Source organism: Gopherus flavomarginatus, chromosome 1 (genome assembly GCF_025201925.1).
Source record: "Gopherus flavomarginatus isolate rGopFla2 chromosome 1, rGopFla2.mat.asm, whole genome shotgun sequence".
Lineage (NCBI taxonomy): Eukaryota > Metazoa > Chordata > Testudines > Testudinidae > Gopherus > Gopherus flavomarginatus.
In genome coordinates, this window is record NC_066617.1 from 134037800 (window position 1) to 134065079 (window position 27280).

General features: G+C 45.3%; 1 protein-coding gene across 5 annotated transcripts in view; it reads left to right on the forward strand.

Moving 5' to 3' along the window:
- The window catches only part of ATXN10 (ataxin 10), a 184905-nt gene that overhangs the window by 47915 nt on the left and 109710 nt on the right, over window positions 1-27280 (forward strand). For 4 of the 5 annotated variants that reach the window (XM_050965846.1, XM_050965855.1, XM_050965827.1 and 1 more), the window contains exons 4-5: window positions 14038-14134; window positions 22957-23121. In XM_050965846.1, the coding sequence (XP_050821803.1) occupies window positions 14038-14134; window positions 22957-23121 (262 nt within the window). The remainder of the gene's footprint in view (window positions 1-14037; window positions 14135-22956; window positions 23122-27280) is intronic. The other variant, XM_050965837.1, reaches the window with a different exon arrangement.

A 27280-nucleotide genomic window follows, 5' to 3' on the forward strand; every position in this document is an offset into this window, starting at 1 on the left:
CAATGTTCCTTTAAAAAAATAAAAAGTATGCCCAACATAATGGCTTCCACCTTATGTCATCAGCTGAGTTTTTAAACCCAAGACTGTCAGCACCATAGCACAAGCATCTTGAGTTAAAGGAATAATTGTATTAGATGGCAGCAATAGTAGGTGATTTATCTTCTACGTAGCCTTTCTATTAGAAAGAGAGAGAGACGCAACACACACACATTACAAGCATGTTACGCAAGCATAGCTAGTCTTTCTCAGATGTTCAGTTCCAGAATTAATGAGCTGGAAAAAAATTCCTGGTAATATCATACACTGGTATACCGAAGATACTTTGTGTCTCTTTGATCTCGTACCATGTTGATTCTTAGAGGTGTCAAGCTGTGATTTTCCCACTCTGAACCTTAGCGTCCAAAAGATGGGGTACCTGCATGAACCCCTCTAAGCTTAATTACTAGTTTAGAAATGATAGAGCTGCCACCACCCAAAAATATAGTGTTTTGGGACACTTTCTGGCCCCCAGACCCTTCCCTGGGGACCCCCAGACCCAAAGCCCTTGGATCTCAAAACAAAGGGAAATTAACCATTCCCCTCCTTTCTTCCTCCCAGATTCTCCCCTCCCTGGGTTACCCTGGGAGATCACTGTGATTCAAACTCCTTGAATCTTAAAACAGAGAGGAAATTCACCTTCCCCCCCTTCTCTCCCCCTTCCAGACTCTCCCTGAGAGAGAGACAGTGATCCTAACACAAAGAGAAATCAGGCTTTTCCTCCCTCCTTTCTCTCCTTTCTTCCACCAATTCTCTGCTGAGACCAGACCCCGTCTCCCTGGGGTCTCACACAAAAATAAAAAAAAAAAACAATCAGGTTCATAAAAAGGAAAAGCTTTTAATTAAAGAAAGGGGAAAAAGAAGTAAAAATTATCTCTGTAAAATCATGATGGAAAATGTTAGAGGGTCTTTCAGCTTATAGACACTAGAGAGAAGCCTCCCCCCAGCACAAATACAAGTTGCAGCAAACAGAGATACAATCCTTCCAGCAAAATACTCATTTGCAAATAAGAAAAACAAACATAAATCTAGTCCACTTGCTACCTATTACTTACTATTTGAATAGAAAAAACTTTTTCAAAAAATTGGAGAGTCTGTATACATGTCTGGTCCCTCCCAGACCCCAGAAAGAACAAAGAAAACCCCCAAAAGCACAAAGGCTTCCCTCCACCGAGATTTGAAAGTATCTTGTCTCCTGATTGGTCCTCTGGTCAAGTGTTCCAGGTTTACTAAGCTAGTTAATCCTTAACAGGTAAAAGAGACATTAACCCTTAACCTTTCTGGTAATAGCATACACTGCTATACCAAAAATACTTTGTGTCTGTTTTATCTTGTACCATGTTGATTCTTAGAGGTCAAAACACGTTTGTCATTTCAGATGTAGAGTGACTAATCTCTGTTTTCATATGACGAAAAAAGTGCTTGACAGCGCTAGAGATGGTTGTTTTAGGAGCAACAGATGTAACTTGTGAGATTCGTTTTGCCTACTAGTACTAGAAAGGCACGTACAACCATAGTATTTCTTGGTGGTGCTGGTATCCCAGCTAAATTTGGTAGCCAAATCTCTGGATTCTCAAATATTGTAAGAGAAATTAAGTACTAGCTGTTGACAGTGTATTTTGGAGGCTTGATAGCCATCTTTCAGATGAGACATAAAATGGAATTCCTGACATTCTGTGGCTTAAAATCCGAAGTTTTCAAATAGTAGGCCTACTAAACCCAGTGCCCTGGCTAGATTTCAAGTGGGGGTAATTACATTTTTGCCTCCTGAAAATTCTCCATTAGTTTAAATTGGATAGGTTGTAGTATTCGTAATTTGCTGTGTTAAATTATTGTGTAGAATCACTGGTAATGGTCCTGACCCTATAACTATAGTTACAATTTTGAATAATCCTTACTCTCAAAGTAGTTCCATTGACTTCAGTGTCAACTGAAGTATACCTTTTTAGTGCAGTCAATGGGATTACTCGTGACTGGATCGTTTTCATTAGTAAAAGTTTGCAGGTTCAGGGCTTCTCATTTTGCTGCTTAGCTATGAAAAATGACATTGATTTAATCCACATTTCTGCTACTAGTTTGTATTCTGTCATGCCTACTTATTTTACCAATTAAAATATGTTTTTACCACTACTGGATTCTTTTCTAGGTCATATATAAAATGTGATCTGTTCATCGGCGGCATGCTTCCCTATACTTTTCTAATTCCAAGAAGAACTTGAGAAAGTGAAGACAATGTTAAAACAAGTTATTCATCAGCTGTGTGTGGACTGTGATTTAAGTGTGTCGATTGCTGAATAGTTCATGGGTGTTCGTGATCATATCTAAAACATGTCCATAGCAATCCAGTTTCTTAAGAACAGAACTTTAGAAAAGTTTCTTCTAACTTTTCCTAGTTTATCAATCCATATTGCATCTCAGTTTATAATGGTCAAAATGAAATGAATTGGGATGCATCGCCCCACACCTTCATTAAAAGACTAGGGTGCAACAAAATTACTTCATATGTTCCTCAGAGTAGTTCTCCTCTTAGTACAGTATTGTCTGACTTCACCAACGGATTTGCAAATGTTTCCCCAGGATCCATCTTCTTGGTGGTTTCTGATAGCCGAGAAGCCCTCCCATGCAATTTTTCCTAGAAGAGTAGTACTTCCATACTTGCTGTGCTTTGGCGAAGTTCTGACACAGGAGGAAGTAAGCCAGATGGATGAGAAAAGGGGAAGCTTAATGCTGATCAGAAAATAAGAAATGCAGATGTGCAGGAAAAGAGGAGGATAGAGATTTTAAACTCAACGTTTAATGAGAAGATGTATTTAAAAATGCATTACATAAGAAATACACAAATTTTAGACATTAAAAATAAAATTACTAATCCTTAAGCCCAAGTGGCCCAATTTTAGGCTTGGTTTCTATTTGTTCCCAAGGGGAGATGTGCCCAAACTTCTTTAGGAAATCTAGTTGCCTGGTGGAATAGCACCTTTCAACGAGATTCTGAATTTTGCTTTTTGAAAACCTGGCAATCTCTGCTCCCACTATCTGCAGTAGGCCACTGTTTGTAATAACTTCATTTGAATATTTAATTTTAAGTTTCTGGGCCAAGCTATTGAGAGCTTGTCAATACTGCCAAAAGGGTATTTTTTAATTTTGTGGACTTTGTGGGTTGACATTCTCATTTTTTATTAATTTACATCTCTTCGCATTTTGGGGCTGGGGGTAGGGGTCTTGGATATTAACTTGCATGATATATCTTGTTCCCATACTTAAAATCCTTATTAGGAGAAGTCTGGAATAATTCTTCTGTAACAATAGTAGGAATCTGGCATGCTAAACGCACAAAGTAGTGCTAAAGCTGGAGACAAATTTACTTAGTGTATTGGTTCTGTACATTTGGGTACTTCCCTGGGGTACTTGTCCATGTACTGCTAGCAAATGTATCCGGTACCTGCAATGAGTGTCCACATGTGTTGTGCTGGGAATGGGTATATACTGTGCACAGGCATATACCCATGTCCATGCTGCCCTTTTTCAATACACAAAGGTAGTGCTACCATTTCAGGGACAGTAGCCCAGAGTGCTTCACAGGTGACGCTGGGAACTGACTTGATGTACGTTGCTGGTACTGTACGCCAGTGGTTCTCAACCAGCAGTACACGTACCTCTGTGGGTACACAGAGGTCTTCCAGGAGGTAGGTCAACTCATCTAGATATTGGCCTAGTTTTACAGCAGGCTACATAAAAAGCGCTAGCCAAGTCAGTACAAACGAAAATTTCATACAGACAGTGACTTGTGTGTACTGCTGTCATAAATAGATAGTTGAGTGTTAATGCCTCTTTTACCTGTAAAGGGTTAAGAAGCTCAGTAAACTTGGCTGACACCTGACCAGAGGACCAATAAGGGAACAAGATACTTTCAAATCTTGGTGGGGGGAAATCTTTTGTTTGTGATCTTTGTTTTGGGGGTTGTTCGCTCTTGGGACTAAGAGGGACCAGACGTCAATCCAGGCTCTCCAAATCTTTCTGAATCAGTCTCTCATGTTTCAAACTTGTAACAGCCAGGCAAGTCGTGTTAGTCTTATTTTTGTTTTCTCAACTTGTAAATGTTCCTTTTTGCTGAGAGGATTTTACCTCTGTTTGCTGTAACTTTGAACCTAAGGCTAGAGGGGGTTCCTCTGGGCTATATAAATCTGATTACCCTGTAAAGTATTTTCCATCCTGATTTTACAGAGATGATTTTTACCTTTCTTTCTTTAATTAAAAGCTTTCTTTTTAAGAACCTGATTGATTTTTCCTTGTTTTAAGATCCAAGGGGATTGGATCTGGACTCACCAGGAATTGGTGGGGGAATGGAGAGGGGGGATGGTTAAATTCTCCTTGTGTTAAGATCCAAGGGATTGGATTGGTGCTCACCAGGAACTTGGTGAGAGAGCCTCTCAAGGCTGCCCAGGGAGGGGAAGGTTTTGCGGGGACGGGAAGTGTTCCAGACACTGAAATTTCTGGATGGTGGCAGTGTTACCAGATCTAAGCTAGTAATTAAGCTTAGAAGTGTCCATGCAGGTCCCCACATCTGTACCCTAAAGTTCAGAGTGGAGGGGGAACCTTGACAACTGCTCTATATATAGTGTACACTGGAATGTAAGTACAATATTTATATTCCAATTGATTTGTTTTATAATTATACATGCAAATGAGAAAGTAAGCAATTTTTCAGTAACGGTATGCTGTGCCACTTTTGAATTTTTGTGTCTAATTTTGTAAGCAAGTACTTTTTAAGTGAGGTGGAACTTGTGGGTATGCAAGACAAATCGGGCTCCTGAAAGAGCTACATCAGTCTGGAAAGGTTGAGAGCCATTGCTGTACACTGCCTTTACGCATTTAGCTATGGCAGCTCCCAGTTGCCTCTCCCTTCTGCCAGACAACGTTGAAGACGTGGAGCAAGTCCATGATGATGTGGCCCTGCTCCTGCTTTCAAGACAAAAGATCATGTAATGGATTGAATGAGTCCAGAAAAATTTGAGACACCGAAGATAGCTGACTGAGAGGGCAAATAAAAATCCAGTGGAGTCCAATGGAACAAATGTATTGAATGCTGAGATTGCACTGATATGCACATGGGTGGACTGCTGCTTTTGGTCCCGGAGAATAAGCACTGTGTGGCGGGACCACATCGTTTTGGAAATCTGGAACGACGACTAGCAGCTGCAGAACTTCCAAATGAGGAAGCAGATCTTCAAGGAGTTGTGCGAGCAGCTTGCACCAACCCTTGAGTTTCAGAGCCCTCGTTTTTGGAAACCCATACCTGTGCAGATGTGGGTGGCTATTGCTCTTTGGAAGTTGGCCATAACTGACAACTACCAGTCAGGTGCAAACGAGTTCAGTGTTGAGAAGTCAACTGTTGCGGTGTTGGTTGTACAGGTTTACCATGCTATCGATACTCTTATTTGCCCACGGGTGGTTGCCATAACCACAATCCGTGAAATTATAGTGGGATTTCAGGAAAATGAGTTTTCTGAACTATGCTGGGGCCATGGGCAGAACCCACATTCCAGAAAAAATTTTTCCACTGAAAGGGGCCAGTGAATTCATGGTTACTAGTCACTCATTTTTCCAAGGCTTAGTGTGGATCACAGGGATTGGTTCATGAACACCAACATTGCACACATGGGAAGGGTCCTAATGCCAGGTTGCTCAGGAGATCAGGATTGTACCACATTGTGGAGGAAGGGACTTTCCCCTGCAAAACAATGTGGGTCTGCATGGTGTTTCTGTCCCCACATTGCCATATTAGGAGTGAGTCATGAAGCCATACCCTGACATTGCCACTCTAAAGAACAGGGAAATTCAACTATAGCTGCAGAATGCTGGTGGAGTGCGCCTTTGGGCATCTGAAAGCTTGTTGGCAATGCCTACGGGCCTGTCTGAATACCTGTGTAGCCAATGTGATTTGCATTATGGTGGTGTGCCATGGCTTGTACAACATTTCTGAGGCTAAAGGGGAATACTTCTAGAGCAAGTGGGCACAGGACAGATCTGGTTTTCAAAGCCGATAAGGCAGCCAGATCCCACACTGCTCCTGGTTTTCCAGAAAGTGACTTGGGACTGTTTTGAAGGACAGTATTGTGACACTGTGTGGTGCTGCTGGAAAAGCTCAAAAGAGCATTGCCATGTACTTGTGTTGTAACATCTTTCTGTGGGTCTCGATCTAGCGGCTAATGTATTCACTGACTATTGGGTGAGGGCTCTCAAGGTTAATGCCTTTGGCCATGGTTTCGTGCCACAGAGAGCATATATGCAATGTAAGGCCATCATTGGGTATTGTGTTGCTTATATGTTAACAACTCTGTTTCAGTGTGCTTTATGGAGAACAAAAACAACGGGAGTACTTGTGGCACCTTAGAGACTAACAAATTTATTTCAGCATAAGCTTTCGTGGGCTACAGCTCACTTCTTCGGATGCATAGAATGGAACATACAGACAGAAGATATTTATACATACAGAGAACATGAAAAGGTGGAATTACGCATACCAACTGTAAGAGTCCAATCAGTTGAGATGAGCTATCATCAGCAGGAGGAAAAAAAAACCAAAAAACCTTTGAAGTGATAATCGAGATGACCCATAGAAGGTGTGAGGAGAACTTAACGTGTGGAAATAGATTCAATTAGTGTAATGACCAACCATTCCCAGTCTCTGTTTAAACCTAAGTTAATTGTATCTAATTTGCATATTAATTCGAGTTCAGCAGTCTCTTTGGAGTCTGTTTTTGAAGTTTTTGTTGCAAAATTGCCGCCTTCAAGTCTGTCACTGAGTGGTTAGAGAGGTTGAAGTGTTCTCCCACTGCTTTTTAATATTATGATTCCTGATATCAGATTTGTGTCCATTTATTCTTTTGTGTAGAGACTGTCCGGTTTGGCCAATGTACAGGGCAGAGGGGCATTGCTGGCACATATCATGTTGGTAGATGTGCAGGTGAACGAGCCCCTGATGGCGTATCTGATGTGATTAGGTTCTACGATGGTGTCACTTGAATAGATATGTGGACAGAGCTGGCATCAGGCTTTATTGCAAGGATAGGTTCCTGGATTAGTATTTATGTTGTATGGTGTGTGGTTGCTGGTGAGTTTTTGCTTCAGGTTGGGAGGCTGTCTGTAAGTGAGGACTGGCCTGTCTCCCAAGATCTGTGAGAGTGAGGGATCATCTTTCAGGATAGGTTGTAGATCTTTGATGCACTGGAGAGGTTTTAGTTGAGGGCTGAAGGTGATGGCTAGTGGTGTTCTGTTGTTTTCTTTGTTGGGCCTGTCTTGTAGTAGGTGGCTTCTGGGTACTCCTCTGGCTCTGTCAATCTGTTTTTTCACTTCAGCAGGTGGGTATTGTGGGTATTATGGAGAACAATTAAGCATTGTTAACGTAATTTAACTTAAAAATGGTTCTGTAACATTTTGGGAGATGTTTAGCACATTTCTTCTTCCCAGTGTTTTCTGACACTGTAGCTCACAGCATTTGTCAGGAGATAAGCATGAATTACTCCTAGGGTTGCAAATGGTGGACTGTTTGGTGTGGGTGGAGGAGTTGTAAAAGCAGATATCTTCGGTGTTAATTTACTTCTGTTTCTTTTGTCTGTATTGTCAGTTAAGTTGTTAACAAAGCCATAAAGATGCTTCAGTTAAAGTCTCTTCTGATTTTCATTCTGGTGCTTTGGATAGCAACAGGTATTTCACAGGTCAGTTCATTGTCATGAACCCTGGTGTTTGTTTTTTGTTTTTACAGAAGGAAATTTATGGTTGGGGGAAGGAAGGATGGTGGGTAGGACTAAATTCATTGCATTTCTTTAGCACCACATGTTTACAGAAATCAGTCCTGGTGTGAATCCTGCTGCCCCATCCCAAATGTATGGGAATTATCATGTTGCTCATGCTTGGGAAGCAAGGTGCACACCCAAGTGAAGTGAACTGTAACTTTTTATTTACAGATGTGTATCAAACATAGAGCTTGTGACGGTTTGTGATGGGAACAAATGATCAGAACACCTGATCAAATTCCTTGAGGAGTGGGCAAACATTACTGTTTGTCCAGTGGCACCTTTTAAAGATTAACAGATTTATTTGGGCATAGGGTTTTGTGAGTAAACCCCCCCACTTCTTCAGATTCATTGAGTGAAAATCACAGATACAGGCATAAATATACTGGCACATGAAGACAAGGGAGTTACCTTACAAGTGGAGAACCAGTGTTGACAAGGCCAGTTCAGTCAGGGTGGATGTAGTTAGTCCACTCCCAATAATTGATGAGGAGGTGTCTATACCAAGAGAAGGAAAATTGCTTTTGTAGTGAGCCAGCCACTCCCAGTCCCTATTCAAGCCCAAATTAATGATGTTAAGTTTGCAAATGAATTGTAGCTCTGCAGTTTCTCTTTGAAGTGTATTAAGTTTTTTGTTGAAGGATGGCTACGTTTAAATCTGTTATTGACTGTTCAGGGAGATAGAAGAGTTCTCCTTCTGGCTTTTGTATATTACCGTTATTCATGTCTGATTTGTGTCCATTTATTTTATGTAGAGATTGTCCGGTTTGGCCAATGTACTTGGCAGAGGAGCATTACTGGCACATGATGGCATATATCACATTAGTAGATGTGCAGGTGAATGATGGTGTGGCCGATGTGGTTGGGTCCTCTGTCGCTAGCGTATATATGGGAACAGAGTAGTCATTGGGGTTTTGTTACAGGGATTGCTTCCTGGATTAGTGTTTCTATGGTGTGGTGATGTGTTGCTGGTGAGTATTTGCTTCTGGTTGGGGGGCTATCTGTAAACGAGGACTGGCCTGCCTCCCAAGGTCTGCGAGAATGAAGGATCATTTTCTTGGATAGTTTGTAGATTGCTGATGATGTGCTGGAGAGGTCTTAGCTGGGGGCTATACGTGATGGCCAGTGGTGTTCTGTTATTTTCCTTATTGGGCCTGTCCTGTAGTAGGTGACTTCTGGGTACCCATCTTGCTCTGTCAATGTATTTCCTCACTTCCCCAGGTGCATATTACAGTTTTAAGAATGCTTGATAAAGATCTTGTAGGTGTTTGTCTCTGGCGCAAATGCTGTTGTATCTTAGGGTTTGGCTGTAGACAATGGATCACGTGATGTGTCCTGGCTGGAAGCTGGAGTCATGTAGCTAAGTATAGTGGTCAGTAGGTTTCTGGTATAGGGTGGTGTTTGTGACCATCACTTATTTGCACTGTAGTGTCCTGGAAGTGGATGTCTTGTGTGGACTGGTCCAGGCTGAGGTTGATGATGGGGTGGACGTTGTTGAAATACAGATGGAAATCTTCAAGGGCCTCCTTCCCATGGGTCCTTATGATGAAGATGTCATCAGTGTAGCAAAACAGAGGAAGGGGCGCTAGGGGGCGAGAGCTGAGGAAGCATTCTAAGTCAGCCATAAAAATGTTGGCATACTGTGGGGCCATGTGGGTACCCATAGCAGTGCTGCTGACTTTAAGGTTTAAATAACAGATGTAAAAGTAGCCATCCTTCAAGAAAAAAACTTAAAAAAAAAACCAGACTTCAAAGAGAAACTGCAGAGCTACAATTCATTTGCAGACTTAACACCATTAATTTGGGCTTGAATAGGGACTGGGAGTGACTCGTTCACTACAAAAGCAATTTCCCCTCTTGGTATAGACACCACCTCATCTATCTCATCAATTATTGGAAGTGGACCACATCCACCCTGACTAAATTGGCCTTGTCAACACTGGTTCTCTACCTGTAAGGTAACTCCTTTCTCTTTGTGTGCCTGTATATTTATGCCTGCTTCTGTAAATTTCACTCCATGCATCTGAAGAAGTGGGGTTTTTACCCACAAAAGCTTATGCTCAAATAAATCTTAGTCTTTAAGGTGCCACCGGACTCCTCATTGTTTTTGTGGATACAGACTAACATGGCTACCCCTCTGATACATTACTGTCTGTGGAGATGTGCCCTTGCTCTGAACCATCCTATTGCTGTGACAAGGGTGAATAGCTGCAGAATATTGTGCTGGGGGACAAACTGGGATGGAGCCTTTTTGGAGTTTGGGGACCAAACACAGGCTGGGCTATAGAGGCTGACTTGGGCTCATCATTCCCCTCCTGCATGCTCTGGAGGGTTCCACATGATAGGGATTTAAGGTGCCAGTGCAGGAGGATATGCTGCCTGTCAATCATGCTGCTCCTCAGCAAGGGTCGTGGGGGGATTCAGTGCCTCAGCAGAAGCCTGGATCCCAGGAGGATGAAGAGGAGGAGAAAAAGGTGTTGCCTGTCCCTGGAGAGGAGCAGCAGCCACAGTGGTGGTCAGGACCCAAAAGTGTTCTCCCACCAGTTGTACCAGTTATTGCATGAGTGCATGGTCCCATTCCCTCTTGACATACTCCCTCTCCATGAAACAGTTCATCACTGCCTGCTCCTGCCGTAGAGCACAATCCTCCCTTGCCTGAAGGAACCCAAACTGTGCCTGACTCCTTGGCTATGTCCACATTACACTCACAGCAGTATAACTTACATCACTCAGGGATGTGAATAAGTCACCCCCCCAACTGACTTGAATTACACAGACCTAAGAACCTGAATCATCGCCGCAAGCCAATTGCCTCTCCACTGCCAAAAGGCACGGAACTGTGTTTGAGCAACTGCTGAAGAGCATGATTCACCCATCCCTGCAGAAATTGGGAGAAGCAGAGTGGTTTGGGGTGGGAAGAGGCCACTCACCAGAGACTGGGATTGGTAATAAATATCTGAAGTGGGCACAGGCTGAATGTACTACTATAACATTCCTCAGACAACCCAAGTGGTTCCCTTTCCCTTCCCAGACTTAGGTAGGTCTGTAGGCAAGCAACCCAGCAGACCCATCTGCTTCCACATGGCTACCATTGTATGGGGAGAGAGACTGGCAGGGAGGGATAGAGGTGGTGTTGGGTCTTTGTACAAGTATCAGAAAGTTGTTCTTTTCTCACTTGGGCCCTTTCAGAACCTGACTCTCCCCTCCCTTTCCCCTGGGTTTGCACAGCCCAGGGACTGTTGTACTGGCTGAGAAATGCACAGCCGCAGAGGCACAATAACTGCTCATTAGGACTATAACAGACTGCTAAATGCTTTATAGTGATTCATAGGATTTAAATGAAGTCACTGATTTACAGCTGTATCTTGTTTGGGATTCATGTTGGAATAGTGGAGAAAAGGGAGTAGTTGTTTGGGGTGGGAGGCAGTAGTTTCAGGCATATATTACTGGAGCAAGAGGGGATTTTTCAGGGGGACATGGGGGTGTATTGTAACTTACCAGCCTTGGGTTCCGGTTCCTGCAGCAGCTTGGGGTCCTCCTCAGGCTACTTGGGGATTTTCCTCAATTGGGTCCTCAGAGTCTCCAGGGGCTTAGGTCCCTGCTGCCTCCTTGCCATGAGGCTGGCAGGGTTGAGGAGGGATTGAGAGTCCCTTCAGGCTCTGTACTCACGGCCCTGGAGAACATCCAGTTCAGCTCATCATAGTAGGGGCATGTGCTAGGTCTCCTCCTGGAGTGATTGTTTGGAGTCCTCTACCATCCATTACAGGAGTCTGAGGTGCCTCATGGATGGAGTCTGGTGAATGTGTGCCTCTTCCAGCATCTGTGAAATGTCCTGGTACAGGTGTATGTGCCTGCTGACCCATGCAATTCTGTGGAGAATGGTTTACTGTGCCCACACATTGATTGCCCCCTGGGTGTGGTCCGGAGACCAGGCAGCAGCTCTTGGAATATGCTCCATGGTGACTCTGCTGATCAACAGAGTTCACAGGAGAACTGATCTGAAGTGTTCCGGGCCACTGGCAATGGTGGGAGGGACCTTTATACCTTTTGGGTAAGAGTCAGGGAGCAAAGGGATAAGTGCATCATGGGAGTGGCTCTAGGGGACTCTCAGTACTCGTGACCTGGTACACACCTCTTGCTCCCATCCATGTTGCACTGTAAAACAGCTTGGGACCCATACCAGAGATAGGTGTGCATATACCCACACCCCTCGTGCAAGTGTTCACACTGTGTGCACTCCTTCAAGAACGTGATTCAGACGTGGACAATGGGGCCCAACACACAGGTAACTATTTACAGTTGTAAGTGCAGATGTAGCCCAGAAGTGAAACTTTAAGGTGTTGAGTATCTCGAAGTAGTTTGCCAAATTACCCACAAATAAAGTGGGTAATGAGTGAATCGATTGTTTGTTGGGGTTGCTTTTTGAGGGTCTACGTGCTGCAATATATTTTTCATAATGTAAGATGATATTTTTCCCATCTCGTTCCCTTGTTTCATGGTACAACATAAAGGTAGTTACTCTTAGACTTGCTGTGCAGCGGTACAGTTTGTCTAGTTACTATGAACAAAATATAATTTTTCCTTCTGAATAGCAGTGAACTGAACTTGCCATTCATATTCCTGAGTGTTTTGGGGAATTGCCCTGTATTTCACTAGCTGTTCTTGAGAAGGTAGGGATGTAACTGGTATAAGAGATGGAAGGAACTTGAAAATAAATACTGGTATTTTTCTACTGTATGTTTATTGGGGTTATCAGTATTCTGTGCTACCTGTAGTTTTGTCCACTGCTTACGGACAAGCTAGTTCTGTAGTCACTTACATGGCTGACATACATACTTCCAGCCCAGTGGTCCCCAATGCGGTGCCCGTGGGTGCCATGGTGCCCGCCAGGGCATTTATGTGCACCCACCTAGTGCCCAGCAGGGGAGAGAAACCACGGCCTTGCCCCTGCCAGGAACAGAGAACTCTGGGGCTGCAGGCTTCATTCTATGTTAAAGTAAGAATAATAAATAAAATATATTTGGACCAGCAGTTCAACAATGTTTAACTTTTTAAAAATAAATAAGATGAAAACTGTTTTTATGATAATTATTTTGTAAAAATGCCTTAATTTTTCTTACACGTAGATAAAAAAGAGCAAATTCACATGGTAAGGTGAAAGAGTAATTGCCAAATAATTTATGAATACCTTTTACATGTAAAATTACCCTTACCCTTTTTATCTTATGGATTCATATTTTATATTAAATATGAGTTTTTGTATATTTAATGCACAGATACAAAAGAGCCTTGAAAAATTGTTGGCGCCCACCACACACTTCTGAAAACATGAATGTGTTACTGGCCACAAAAGGATTGGGGACCACTGTTCCAGCCCCTTTAGAGCCTTGTTCACATGTCCATAACTTTGTAGGCAGGTGGTGCAGCTTCGTAACCTGCCATTCAAAATCTGCTTGGATGTACAGAGGTGTTGGCTACTTTGCTATTTTATTTGAGGGTAGGAAGGGCTCCATTCTGTTTGAGGCAATATAATTAGCCCTACTGCCACCACCATTTACTCTTTCTTCTTTATGGCGCCACACATAGTGAAATGAGCTGGTGTATTTTCCCATGGCTGAAGAAATTTGGAGAGGGATGAGAACTGTATTGCTGAAGCTGCTAGCAGCTTCAGAATTAGTTTCATGTTCAGTTCAGGGAATGTGCATGGACTTCTCTGCTACTAGCCAGCAGAGCTGTCGTCCCAGAATCAGATACTGAAAAAAGCCACCACAAATATGGAAGACAAAATGGCCATTGCAATGTGACAACTGCTGCTCCTTCCTGCAGCAAACTTACTGTACTTGTACTTCCATTGATCTTTCTTCTCAATCCCTTCCTCTGCAGTGGCTATCATTCATATTCAGTAAAATTGTTAGCCAGTGTTTCTTAAAACAAATCCTTTTTTTTTTTTTTTTTTTTAATCTGTCATTTTGGGGTGTATCATGTGCTTTATGGAATTTTTGAGTACAAAATTAATTCACTATATAAGCAAAGCAAATATGGGGGAAATATATATAGTATGAGAAATATGTTTTAGAGCTACATAAATATTGTCTCGATTTTCTGAAATGGATGGCTTTCATATAGATATGTATTGATATTTGCACAGAGCTTATTAATCTTTGATATCTCTCTGAATTTCCTGTTAACATGTGTTCTTTTTCCTCAGCTTTACGTTGTAGCCTGCAGTTTCTTGGAAACCTTGCAGCAGGAAATGGAGATTCCCAAAATAGCATTTGGAAGTGCGCTTTCCCAAATCTTTTCTTGTAAGCATTTTACATGAGTTTTTCTAATGTAATCCCTATGGTTATTTTTAGATCTTTTGTACATGATATTTGCTACTTTACTAGTGCCGTAATGCTTTGAAAAATAACTTTGGTGAGAATAGACCCATTGAGACCATATCCTGTGGATGTATTTGTGTTACTCAACCTCAGGAGTCAGGACCTGAAAAACCTTCTTGTTCTGAACTGACAATAGACTGGTTTCTTGGGTAAGAGATTGCAAGAAGATCTGTGTAAATGATCTGCTTCAATTGCTGAGATCTTGTTCAGAGACCTTTACAGAGAGGCATGCTGTAATAATTTCTGAGAACCTGACTCTGCCTAACTTCAGATTGCTGCCACATAAACATGATCGTTATTGTTGCAGGGAGGGGATGGAGAAAGGTGAGTGAAAGTAAAACAAAAAAAGCCTCTGAATGTTGTTGACATACATAGGAAATATTGCACACTTACATATGTTGATGCATATCTATAGAGTGGATTTGGCCAAAATTACTGGATCAAGCTTACAACAACATATAGCTTTTCAATTACTTTTTTTTATTTACAGTATTTTATTAGATCTGGCCTGAAATATCTTGTGGGATTGGTTTGCTTTTAATAAAAGTGCGCATCAGCTATACAGTGTTTCACAGTTTTAAGGCCATGATTTTAAGGCATGCTTATCTTAATTGACAATCGTTCCACCCTGAAATCTTCATGGACCTAGATTGGGATGGGCAAACTTTTTGGCCCGAGAGCTCACAGAATTGGGGTGGGGGTGCAGATTCTGGAGTGGGGCTGGAGATGAGGAGTTTGGGGTGTAGGAGGGTGCTCTGGACTGGGACTGAGGATTTCGAAGGGTGGGAGGGGGATCAAGGCTGGGGCAGAGGTGCTGAAGGGGTACAGGTTCTGGCTGGGGGTATGGGCTCCGAGGTGTGACTGGAGATGAGAGGTTTGTGGGGCAGGAGGGTGCTCTGGGCTGGGATTGAGAGGTTTGGAAAGTGATAGGGGGATGAGGGCAGGGGGTTGGGGCGTGGTGAGAGGCTTAGCAGCGCTTACCTCAAGTGGCTCCCAGAAGCAGTGGTGGTTCTTCGAGTGATTGCTCATATCCATTCCAGGTAGGTGTGCGCGCCGTGCGTGCATGTTTGCCGGAAACTTTTTACCCTAGCAACTCCAGTGGGCCGGCAGGTCGCCCCCTAGAGTGGCGCCACTATGGCACTTGATATATACCCCTGCCGGCTCGCCCGCTCCTCAGTTCCTTCTTACCGCCGTGTCGGTTGCTGGAACTGTGGAGTGCGGCTTGCTGTCCTCCACGTCCCTAGCTCTCCCTTGTACACTGTTAGTAGTTGTAGTTGTAAATAGTTTCAAAAACAGTTTAAGGTAGTATAGTAGTTAATTGTTTGTTGTATATAGTTGTAGACCTTATTCGCAGGGTGGGCCGTTGCCCTTCCCGGCACCGGGCTCATGCCTGGTTCGCCAGGCTTCAAGCAGTGCTCGGCATGCAAGAAACCGATGCCGACTAGCGATCCCCACGACGCGTGCCTCAAGTGCCTGGGGGAATCGCACATCACTGAGAAGTGTCGTATCTGCAAGGCCTTTAAGCCTCGCACAAAGAAGGAGAGGGATCAAAGACTCCGCGCTCTCCTAATGGAAGCGGCACTGACTCCGGTACTGGCAGCACAACCGGCCACCTCTACTCCGGCACCAGACCGCGCTGGCACCGGCAAGACTCCCCGGCACCGTCCATCCCCGGCACCGGGAACTGATCCAAGACCCTCGACGTCTTCAACACCATCTAGGGAGGCTTGAGTGGAATACCCGGCACCTACCTTGGCCACGGCACTGCCTGCAGGGCTGCTGTTGACTCCGGGCCCGGAAGGTCCGTCGAGTCCGGCCCCTCCTAGCTCCCCCTTGAGATCGGGGGTCGAGCTGTTAGTCCCATCTACGCCGGAGACCTTCACCTCGGCACGGGACTTGATAGCGCTCACTGAGCCATTGCAGCCTCAAACCACGGTCCCCCCAGGGCGAGTAACCTCCAGAGGCAAGCCAATGCTGAGAGCGCCGTCTCCGGAGTTCAGGCACCGATCGCCCCGGAGACGTGAACACTCGCGCTCTTGGCGCCGCTCGCAGTCCCGGCACCGTTCTCCTCGGCGGTACCGGTTGCACTCGCGGCGCCGGTCAGCATCTGCACGGTCCCGGTCTGGCTCCTCTTACCACCAGCACCGAGACTCTAGGAGCTGTTCACCTCGGCGTTCAGCTCCTCGGTCAACCTCCCGGCACCGAGCCGGTGGCAGGTCCCGGTCCCTAGTGCCATCCCGGCACCGCGCTGAACGCAGATCGCGGTCCCGCTCTCGGCACCGACCTCGAGGCAGATCCCGATCTGGATCCCGGCACAGACTACCACACCGTTCCCAATCCCGATCCCGGCACTGGCACGACTCACGGTACCGATCCTCGGCACCGAGGAGATAGTCAGCGTCGGCGTATAGAGAGGTCTATCAAACTGGCTCGGCGCCTCCATGGCCTTCAAGGGAACCATCTGTGCCCTCTCAGGCGGAGAGTGCCTATACGCTGGGGCAGGACAGACACGCGGCCCTGTTTCAGGACCCTCCGCCTCAAGAACGAGGGCCTCAGCAGTGGGGGTTTTGGACCCCCTGGGCGTACCGCCAAGCCCAGGGTCCACAACATATCACTCCCCACCCTGCGGCAGAACGCAGGCCACCAGAGGCAACGGTGTCTCGGCCCCCTCCCTACCCGGAAGCTGAGGACAGGTCCAGCCACCAGGACCCAGAGCTCCTTCCAGAGACGGAGGTGAAGCCCCAGACAGAACCCCCGTGGACGCTCTGCTGCCAGGGGTCTCCTCGTCGTCTTCCCCTGATGAGGTGGTGGCAGGTACCTCGTCCTCCAGCCCTCCCCCTCTAGATCTTAGGGCACATCAGGACCTCCTCAGGCGCGTGGCACAAAACCTAGACATTCAAGCAGAGGAGGTCTCTGAAATCGAGGACCCGGTGGTGAGCATCCTCTCCGCCGATGTACCCACCAGAGTGGCCCTGCCGTTCGTTAAGACTATTCAGGCCAACGCCACCACTATCTGGCAGTCACCGGCCTCCATCCCTCCAACCGCTCGAGGAGTGGAAAGAAAGTACATGGCCTCCTCTAAGGGCTATGAATACTTACACGTTCACCCGATACTCTGCTCCCTTGTGGTCCAGTCGGTGAACGACAGGGAGCGCCATGGTCAAGAGGCCCCGGCACCCAAGTCTAAGAAGGCGAGGCAGATGGACCTCCTGGGCTGTAAGGTCTATTCAGCAGAGGCGCTACAGCTCAGGGTCTCGAACCAGCAGGCCCTCCTTAGCCGCTACTCTTTTAACTCCTGGGTAGCGGCGGGCAAATTTACAGAGCTGTTACCACAGGACGCGCGTCAGGAATTTACCACCATTCTTGATGAGGGCAAAAAGGTAGCGAGGACCTCGCTGCAAGCCTCCTTTGATGCTGCGGACTCGGCCGCTCGGACCCTTGCCTCAGGGCTTACGATGCCCTGCATTTCCTGGCTCCAGGTCTCTGGCCTTCTGCCAGAGCTCCAGCATACTATCCAGGACCTCCCCTTCGAAGGCCAGGGCCTGTTTTCTGATAAGACAGACCCCAGATTAAAGGACCTTAAGGACAATAGGGTCATCATATGGTCTTTGGGGATGCATACGCCTGCGACACAGCGCAGACCCTTCCGACAGCAGAACCAACAGCAGCAGCGTTGGCCATATCCTCAGTTCCGCCCGCGGTAGGACCTTAATAGGTGCCGCGGCAGGAACAGTAGGCGCAGACAGTCGGGCGGCCAAACGGGGCAAAACCAAGGCTCCGCCAAGGCCCCACCCGGACCCAAGCCTTCATTTTGAAGGTGCGCCCGAGGGCGCAGTACCAGTTTCCCCTTCAGATCCTTCCCCGCAGTTTTCGAACCGTCTTCTGTTTTTCCTCCAGGCGTGGACCCAAATAACATCGGACCGTTGGGTCTTGCGCACTGTACAGGCCGGTTACGACCTGCAGTTTTCATCGCCCCCCCCCCACTCCCTACCCTCGTCCCTCTTCAGGGACCCCTCTCACGAGCAATTCCTCCATCAGGAGGTGCAGATGCTCCTCGACAAGGGAGCCATAGAGGAGGTTCCAGAGAGCGAGAAGGGCAAGGGGTTTTATTCCCGCTACTTTCTAATCCCCAAGTCCAAGTGGGGCCTCAGGCCTGTCCTCGACCCGAGGGAACTCAACAAGTATATGATGAAGTTGAAGTTCCGTATGGTATCCCTTGGGACCATCATCCCATCCCTGGATCCTGGAGACTGGTACGCCGCCCTCGACATGCAGGACGCTTACTTCCATATCACCATATCTCCCCAGCACAGGCGTTTCCTTTGCTTTGTGGTCGACCGCCAGCATTTATCAATTTGCGGTCCTCCCGTTTGGTCTCTCTACGGCCCCGAGGGTGTTCACGAAATGCATGGCAGTCGTCGTCGCGTATCTTCGGCGCGGCCGCATTCACGTGTTCCCCTACCTCGATGACTGGCTGGTCCGGGGCACATCGGAGCTGCAGGTCTGCAACCACGTCCGCAGGATCAGCAGCCTCTTTGCTGCCCTAGGCCTCGTGATCAACGTGGACAAGTCTACTCTGCTCCCCACACAGAGGATAGAGTTCATTGGGGCCGTTCTGGACTCTACCCTGGCCAGGGCCTTGCTACCCTTGCCCAGGTTCCAGTCGCTATCAGCCATCATTCTGCGCTTGCAGGCGGCCCCGCTGACCTCTGTAAGAACATGTCTGGCCCTCCTGGGACATGTGGCGGCCTGTACGTTCCTGACAGCGTATGCCCGACTCCGCATGAGGCCTCTTCAATCTTGGCTCATCGCACAGTACCGGCCGGCCAGCCATTCGTTGGACACAGTTGTCACCGTCCCCCAAGAGGTGCTGGACTCCCTTCGGTGGTGGCTGGATCAGTCCATAGTCTGTGCAGGGCTCCCGTTCCATCCGCCCCAACCCTCGGCATCCCTGACGACAGACGCCTCAGATTTGGGCTGGGGGGCGCACAGCAGCGCTCGGAGAACTCAGGGCCTGTGGACCCCTCAGGAGCTGGACCTCCACATCAACATACGGGAGTTGAGAGTGGTCCGTCTTGCTTGTCAAGCGTTCGTCCATCACCTTCAGGGTCATTGTGTCGTGGTGTTCACCGACAACACGACGACTATGTTCTACATCAACAAGCAGAGCGGCACCAGGTCCTCTCCCCTATGTCACGAGGCGATGCGACTCTGGGAATTTTGTATAGCCCATGCCATTCACCTTTCCGCCTCCTATCTCCCGGGAGTACGAAACACTCTAGCGGATCGACTGAGCAGGTCCTTCTGCTCACACGAGTGGTCCCTCCGCCCGGACGTCGCCCTCTCACTCTTCCAGAGGTGAGGTCGTCCCCGCATGGACCTCTTCGCATCCAGGGAGAACAGGAAATGTCAGACATTCTGCTCCTTTCAGGGTCGGGAGCTCGGGTCAATAGCGGATGCCTTCCTTATCCCATGGGCGACCCATCTGTTTTACGCGTTCCCTCCCTTTCTGCTGGTACACAGGGTCCTTCTCAAGGTGCACAGGGACAGAGCTCGCGTGATTCTGATAGCTCCAGCGTGGGCCAGGCAACATTGGTACCCCATGTTACTGGACCTCTCAGTAGCCAACCCAGTTGCCCTGCCCCTTCATCCGGACCTGATCACCCAGGACCACGGCAGGCTCTGTCACCTGGACCTTCGGTCTCTGCACCTTACGGCATGGCTCCTGCGTGGTTGACCGGCTCTGAGTTACGCTGCTCTACCCCGGTTCGGGAGGTTCTCCTGGGCAGTAGGAAGCCTTCCACCAGGGCTACTTACTCGGCTAAGTGGAAGCGTTTCTCCTGTTGGTGTTCGGGGAGAGGTTTTCTCCCTACGGAGGTTCCCATCACCACTATTCTGGACTACATCTGGTTCCTCAAGGCCCAGGGTCTGGCGTTATCGTCCCTTCGTGTTCACCTAGCGGCTATCTCCACGTTTCATCCCAGAGGGGACGGACATTCCGTCTTCTCCCACCCTATGGTGCCGAGATTCCTGAAGGGGCTGGAACGTCTCTATCCACAGATCCGTCCTCCTGCCCCTTCATGGGATCTCAACCTGGTCCTAACTCGGCTCATGGGCCCTCCATTTGAGCCGTTAACAACTTGCTCCCTGCTCTACCTCTCATGGAAGACCGCCTTCCTAGTGGCCATCACCTCAGCTAGATGGCTATCGGAACTACGGGCCCTCACAGTAGATCCCCCCGTATACGGTCTTCCATAAAGACAAGGTGCAGCTGAGACCCCACCCTGCCTTTCTACCCAAGGTGGCCTCAGCTTTTCACATTAACCAGGAGATCTTCCTCCCCATCTTTTTCCCAAAGCCCCATTCATCCTGCAGGGAGCAACAACTCCACTTGCTAGATGTCCGTCGGGTGCTAGCGTTTTATGTGGACAGGACCAAACCGTTCTGCAAGTCCCCCCAGCTATTCGTGGTGGTAGCAGACCTGGTCAAGGGGCTACCGATTTCCTCGCAGAGGATATCTTCCTGGGTTACCTCCTGTATCAGGACCTGTTATGACCTGGCCCACGTTCCTGCGGGCCGTGTGACTGCACACTCCACCAGGGCACAGGCGTCATCACTGGCTTTCCTTGCCCGTGTGCCGATCCAAGACATTTGTAGGGCGGCGACTTGGTCATCGGTCCACACATTCGCTTCCCATTACGCCCTGGTCCAGCAGTCCAGAGATGATACGGCCTTTGGCTCTGCAGTGCTCCATGCTGCGACTTCTCACTCCGACCCCACCGCCTAGATAAGGCTTGGGATTCACCTACCTGGAATGGATATGAGCAATCACTCGAAGAAGAAAAGACGGTTACTCACCTTTGTAATTGGTGTTCTTCGAGATGTGTTGCTCATATCCATTCCACACCCGCCCTCCTTCCCCACTGTCGGAGTAGCCGGCAAGAAGGAACTGAGGAGCAGGCGGACCGGCAGGGGTATATATCAAGTGCCATAGTGGCACCACTCTAGGGGGCGACCTGCCGGCCCACTGGAGTTGCTAGGGTAAAAAGTTTCTGGCAAACGTGCACGCGCGGCACGCACACCTACTAGGAATGGATATGAGCAACACATCTCGAAGAACACCAGTTATAAAGGTGAGTAACCGTCTTTTTATCCCTTCTCTGGCTTTACGTGGAGGCGTGGCCAGGTGGCGCTAAATGCTGCCCTGTCTGCAGGCACTGCTCCTGCAGCTCCCATTGGAGCGCCGAAGGGGGCCATTGGAGTGTGTAGGAGCCGAAGCGGGGCCATGTTGCAGCTTCACATACCCACGTGGTATGGCCCCCAACCCTGGGCCCTGGCTAGAGCACCGAAATGGGGCCGAGCCACATGGTGCAGCTCGCGGGTCAGCTTCAAACAGCTCACGGCCGTAGTTTGCCCACCCCGACTTAGATACTGATTTTTGACTGAGTTGTGGCAGGTCTACACTAGAAGTGCTAGATTGGTGCAGCTGCACCACTAATGCCAATCTGATGAAGATGCTGTATAGCGACGGTAAAGAGCTTTCCTGTCAGCATAATTATTCCACTTCTGTGAGAGGTGGAACCTATGTTGGCAGGAGAGTTGGTGGACAGTGCTTAGGTTGCTGAAATGTGTGTCGCTCTGACTGGTCTCTCAGAAAGGTACTGTGAGATATCTTCAGCAGACTTGGATGTCCGGGGAGACTACATAGGATGGGTTTGGAGAGAAAGTAGAGGGAGAATAAAAAGTTAGCTTATTTAGGAACATAGGAATTGCCATATTGCTTCAGACCTGGGGTTCATCTCGTCCAGTATCTTGTCTTTGGCAGTATCTCTATCAGGTGCTTCAAAGGAAGGTGTAAAAACCTCACAGTAGGCAGATGTAGGATAATCTGCCCTCCAACATTAGATCTCATCCTTGTCTCTAATAGTTAAGTCCTGAAGCCCTAAGGCTTCAAAAATCACGAGTCAAGCCTCCAAAAAATCATGTTTGGCTTAAAAATCATGAAACTATATGTTGGGTTCTTTTTCTTGTTCGAGCTTTCATGGTGTGCTTCAGCCACGTTTTCAAACTTTTTTTCTCCACAACTTTAAGGGCTAGAAATGTACTTTTTTTTTAAAATGAAAACTGAGATTCTCATGTAATTGATACAGAACCTACAATTTTAAGAAAAACACTAATTATTACAAGAGTCACAATACTAGCCTGGAAATTGGCAACAAATGTCCCTGTGTTGAATACTTTATATCCTGCCTGATAGAACTTTCTGCAGATAACTATAGTGGAACCTCAAGAGTTACAAACCTCCAGTCCCGAGATGTTAATAACTCTGAGGTTCTACTGGTATGTTCTTTTTTGTCAAGTCTAGGCGTCCCTGACTTCCGCTGAAGTTAGTGGGAATCAAGTGCACTTAGCACTTTTTGGTTTGGGGTCTAACATGGAGGATAGGTATTACTTAAGATGAGGAAATATCTGTGATATTGTTTCTTCTATATTAAAAAGTCTTTATTTTTTTGATGGTGAAAGGAATTTCAAAAAAACTTTACTTAACTCCATTTTAATTTTAGCTTTGCAATTTTCCTTTATCTGATCTCTAAGATTACTTGAAAATGGTTCTGTTTCATAGGTGCCATGTATTTCATCCCCTCTTAAGCAGTTCATGAAGTTCTTCTTGTTTCCTTTCTTATTAAATACCACTGCTGCATTATTCCAGCTTGATCCTTAACAATAATAATTTTTTTTTAAAGGATTTGCCTCAATCACCACGATGAGAAAATTATTACCTATTGCTGTATGGTACTGTTCACGTGCCTTGATTCAGAGAAAGTGAGAGAACTACTGGAGCATAAGAACTTGAATGTAGCTCTTGCTGTTGTAAACGTCTATAGACAGCAACTGGAGTCTGAATGGTCGTATGTATCTCTTTTTGATTTATTTAAATAGCATGGATAACTACTAAGATGCAAGTCTGATTCACATAAATCAAAACTGAAGGTACAGAAAATAACTGAACTCAGAAGTCTAGGTTGATTAGGATTCTATCATTTAGGGTGAGCAACCATTTTTGTCAACTTTGTATTGATTCTGCATTTTGGCTTTAAACTTACAAAATGTGCATACCAAATTTGTGTGGAACAGAGATAAATTTGAGTCTAAAATGAGCAGCATACATCTAGTGAGTGAGTTAAGGTCATATAGTAAAAACTCATTATGTTTGCATGCTGGTTTGTTGCATCTCTCTTTGACTCTCTGTTTGTAAAAACATATTAAAACATGATGGGTTTTGAAGTGGAAACTAAGCCAGGAAATAATCTTTCACAGATTTTAGTACGTGGGGTATGACAGTAAGATTAATTAGCAATGAAACGTTGCATACATAAGTTTTCTTGCATGTCTTAAAAGTTCTAATGCAACATGCAACAATTAAACAAAAGTAGGATACAGATGGTATGCTTGTGAATTTTCGATGTTTCATTTTATTAAAGAATATAATCAGTGGTTTTACCATGTTCAGCTTTATATGTTTTTGCTAATAACTGTTACTATAAAACTGTGTTTTCAGTTATGAATTCGTGACATGTTTTCTCTTGCTCCAGCCTTTTCATCAGGATGCAAATAATCCAGTGCCAAGGGGTAAGCCTCTCCAGCACACTCCCTTGTGGCCCTGTGCATCCCCTTCGGGTTCTTTTCAATCAATGACAAGACTTAGGTTGGCTTAAGAATATGCAGCCGCTTTGTGGGATCCCATTTATTAAGTTTTCTGCAAATGTTGACTGTCTTTGTGAGTTGCCCCAAATCACACCTTTGGTTCCCTGTAGGAGTCCTAGTCAGTTCTTTGTCATGGTTGAGGATAGACCTCAGAGCCCCTTTTCTGGAGCTAGGGTTGTGCTTCAAACAGCCTGTCTCCTCAGCTTTTCTCCTGGAACAGAGTATACAACAATGAAAGAGTCACACACTCTCTCCTTAGAGCAGGAGCCCCAGCCCCACTCCTTGGGGGTGGGTTATAATTTAGCCAGATGTAGGGCCTCTGCTAGTCCCTTCCTCAGCTGATCACTTTCCCCTCAATTAATCCTCAGGCTGGGAGGATCCAGGAGACAGCCTTCTTCTGCTACTGTCTTCTCCCTACTAATTTAGGGCCCTGCCATGCCTTCTTACTCCCTGAATTGTGCAGGCATTTGCCCTGCTGTGAGGGAGGAAGCAACATTTATGCTGATTTTCTTCTCCCAGCTCATTTCCCATTGGTTTGTGGGGAGAGGGGAGCCTTGCCCTGCCCTTTCTGCAAGGCACCTAGCCTCCAGGCTCTTAAAGATAAAGTGACACAATTTCCTCCCAGGAACTTCATTCCTGGGACCGATGCTTCTCTCTCCACATGCCCCTTAGGTCCTCATACTGAACTTTTCAAAGCCTTAAAGGGCCGTTTGGGGGGTGACCACTGAGAACTACTTCCTTTAGAGGCCAGATCATCCTGTCACCTCTAGTTTTATTTAAATATGGGGGCATTTTGAGAAAAAATACTCAATAGTGAAAACAAATCTTTTTGCAGATTTTGTAGTTCATTATTTTCAAGGTTATGTCTAAAGTCAAACTTTAAATTCTTTGTTTGATATAAATGTTGTAATTTTGAAGAGATAGTAAGGTCCTACTGGATGTTTGGAAAATCCTCCAAAAGGACTTAGAATGACTAAAGGAGAAGCAAATGTGATTTAATAGATTGGTTTTGTTCCAATTTTATTTAAAACATTGTTTGTGGGTAGGCTCTTTTTCATAACCAGGTCAATTTACTGAGGGCGGAAACAGTTTCCAAACAGCAGACTTAAAGTTTGAGGGTCAGGCAACCAGATTTCTATTTGAGTCTTTTTATTGGGAAAATAATTATAGACTACATAAAGCAGCAAAATAAACACTGCACTGTCCATTTGTTTGCTCAATGTAGGCTCATTCTGTTGACTTCTGCTTCATTAATGAAGACCTTTAAGTCATGTGACTGTGGGAATCCAAAATTGCTGTGGAAGAAAAGCAGAATAAACAGTCTTTTTTGTCAGAATAACCTTCAAATGAGTAGGGAGCAAAATATTGTACGAAGTCATCATATGAGGCTAGAAGGGGAAGTAGTAGGCAGAAGTGGTTAATCTAATGTCCATAATAAGGCGCTTGCAGAATGTTTGCTTCCCCCTCACCCCTTTCAGAATATAGAAGGTGTCACATTCAGTAAATCACATCTCCTTGATCACATGCATGCAAACTCAAGACACTCATGTAGACAGTTGGAAAGTCTATCTTTAAATACGCTTGGTTGCACTTAATCATTCCCAACTATCTGTTATGATGGCATTTTGCTCATTTACAAATTGTTCCACTATTATTATTGGGAATTTAGGAGCCAAACAACAATGTTAGATTTCTGTTACTATTATTTCCACTGTGACAGCTTGGTCACACCTATCAATATTTACATATTATTAAAATTCAATGGGAAGAAAGTAGGGTGGTTTTCAAGAAAATAAAACACTGAAAAGGAAATTATATGTGTTTCACTTCAGTGGTTATGATGCTGCTGTTATGCACGAGATTCAGACGTGTCACTGTCATTGTTCTGGCAGACACATGTTTACTTCTGTTGGTAGCATGCATTGCACATAGGCTAATGTCTGCATATTGTCATAGTCACGACTGTGTTATACCCAAAGGCAGTTTCACAAATACAATGTAGAAAGGCTTTTACTTCTTGGCAAGGATTTGGGATCGAAAACTCCTCAAAAGCGTAAATGAATTTTCTTTGTAGTTGTAGCTGAGCAGGACTGATTTCTGATTCGTTAAGTACAGTCTTGAATAACTTCTCACCTGGAGGAAACTCAAAAGAATGTTAGATGTTTTGCAATTACCAGCTGCCTTTAAGGAGACTATTGTTGAAACATAGCCTCTTCAAAGCTGGCTGGCCTTTTACAAGTTGGCCGGCATTCTGTTTAAAATGTTCAAAGTTGGGGAATCTGGAAAGCAACCTTGGATAAGCCCCCAGTTTTTCAAATCTCCAGCTATCCAAAAGGGTTTGAAACTATTCAGACCAAGAATTATGTACAGTATAAAATTAGAGCATTAATCTGTTAGCACTGGTTCAAAAAAACCCAAACCGAAACACTCCACGCACTTTTGTCAGAAAGTAACATTTAATTGAAATCTAAAATTTTCTGTGGGAAGATACAGACAGATGTAGTCCAGTTGAGGAACTAGGACCAGAGGAGAGAACAGAGGAATGAGAGAGCCAGAATTAAAAGTCCTATGGGATGAATAGAAATGTCAAAATATTGCAATTTCCTGTGGGATAAATATTCTGTTTTTCAATCAGCGCTACTGTTTTCATGGTAGAAATGTGATCTTTCTTATTAATAGTGAAGTTCAAGAAAATAGTTGGGATAAATTGTGTCTTAATTAGGGCTGTCAATTAACTGCAAGTAGCTCAAGTGGTGCAAAATAAATTAACTAGATTTAAAAATTAGTTGCAATTAATTGCAGTTTTAATCAAATTGTTAAATAATAGAAAACCAATTTTAATTTATTATAAATATTTTTTGATGATTTTCTGCATTTAAAAATATACTGATTTCAATTACAACAGATTACAACATGTACAATGCTCATTTTATATTTTGATTTATAAATATTTGAACTGTAAAAAGATGAGTGTGTGAGGTGAATTGAAAAATACAAGTGCTATAGAGCAATCTCTTTATCGTGGAAGTGCAAGTTACAAATGTAGATTCTTTTCTTACATGACTGCACCCAAAACCAAAGCAATGTAAAACTACCCTCCTAACCAAAAATATGTAAATAAATGGTATTCTGTTATTGTTTAACAGCATGATTAAAATTGTGATTAATCATGGCTATTTTTTTTATCTTGTGATTAATGGCAGTTAATCTTTTTAATCGTTTGACAGCCCTAATCTCAATTTAAGGATCATTGAAAGTGTTGTTTTGGAGAACCAAAAGGTGAACATGTTTCTTGAAGGGGAAAACTATAAAAACAACATCCTATTACTTGATGTTTGTATTGAATATAATAAAACAGGAACA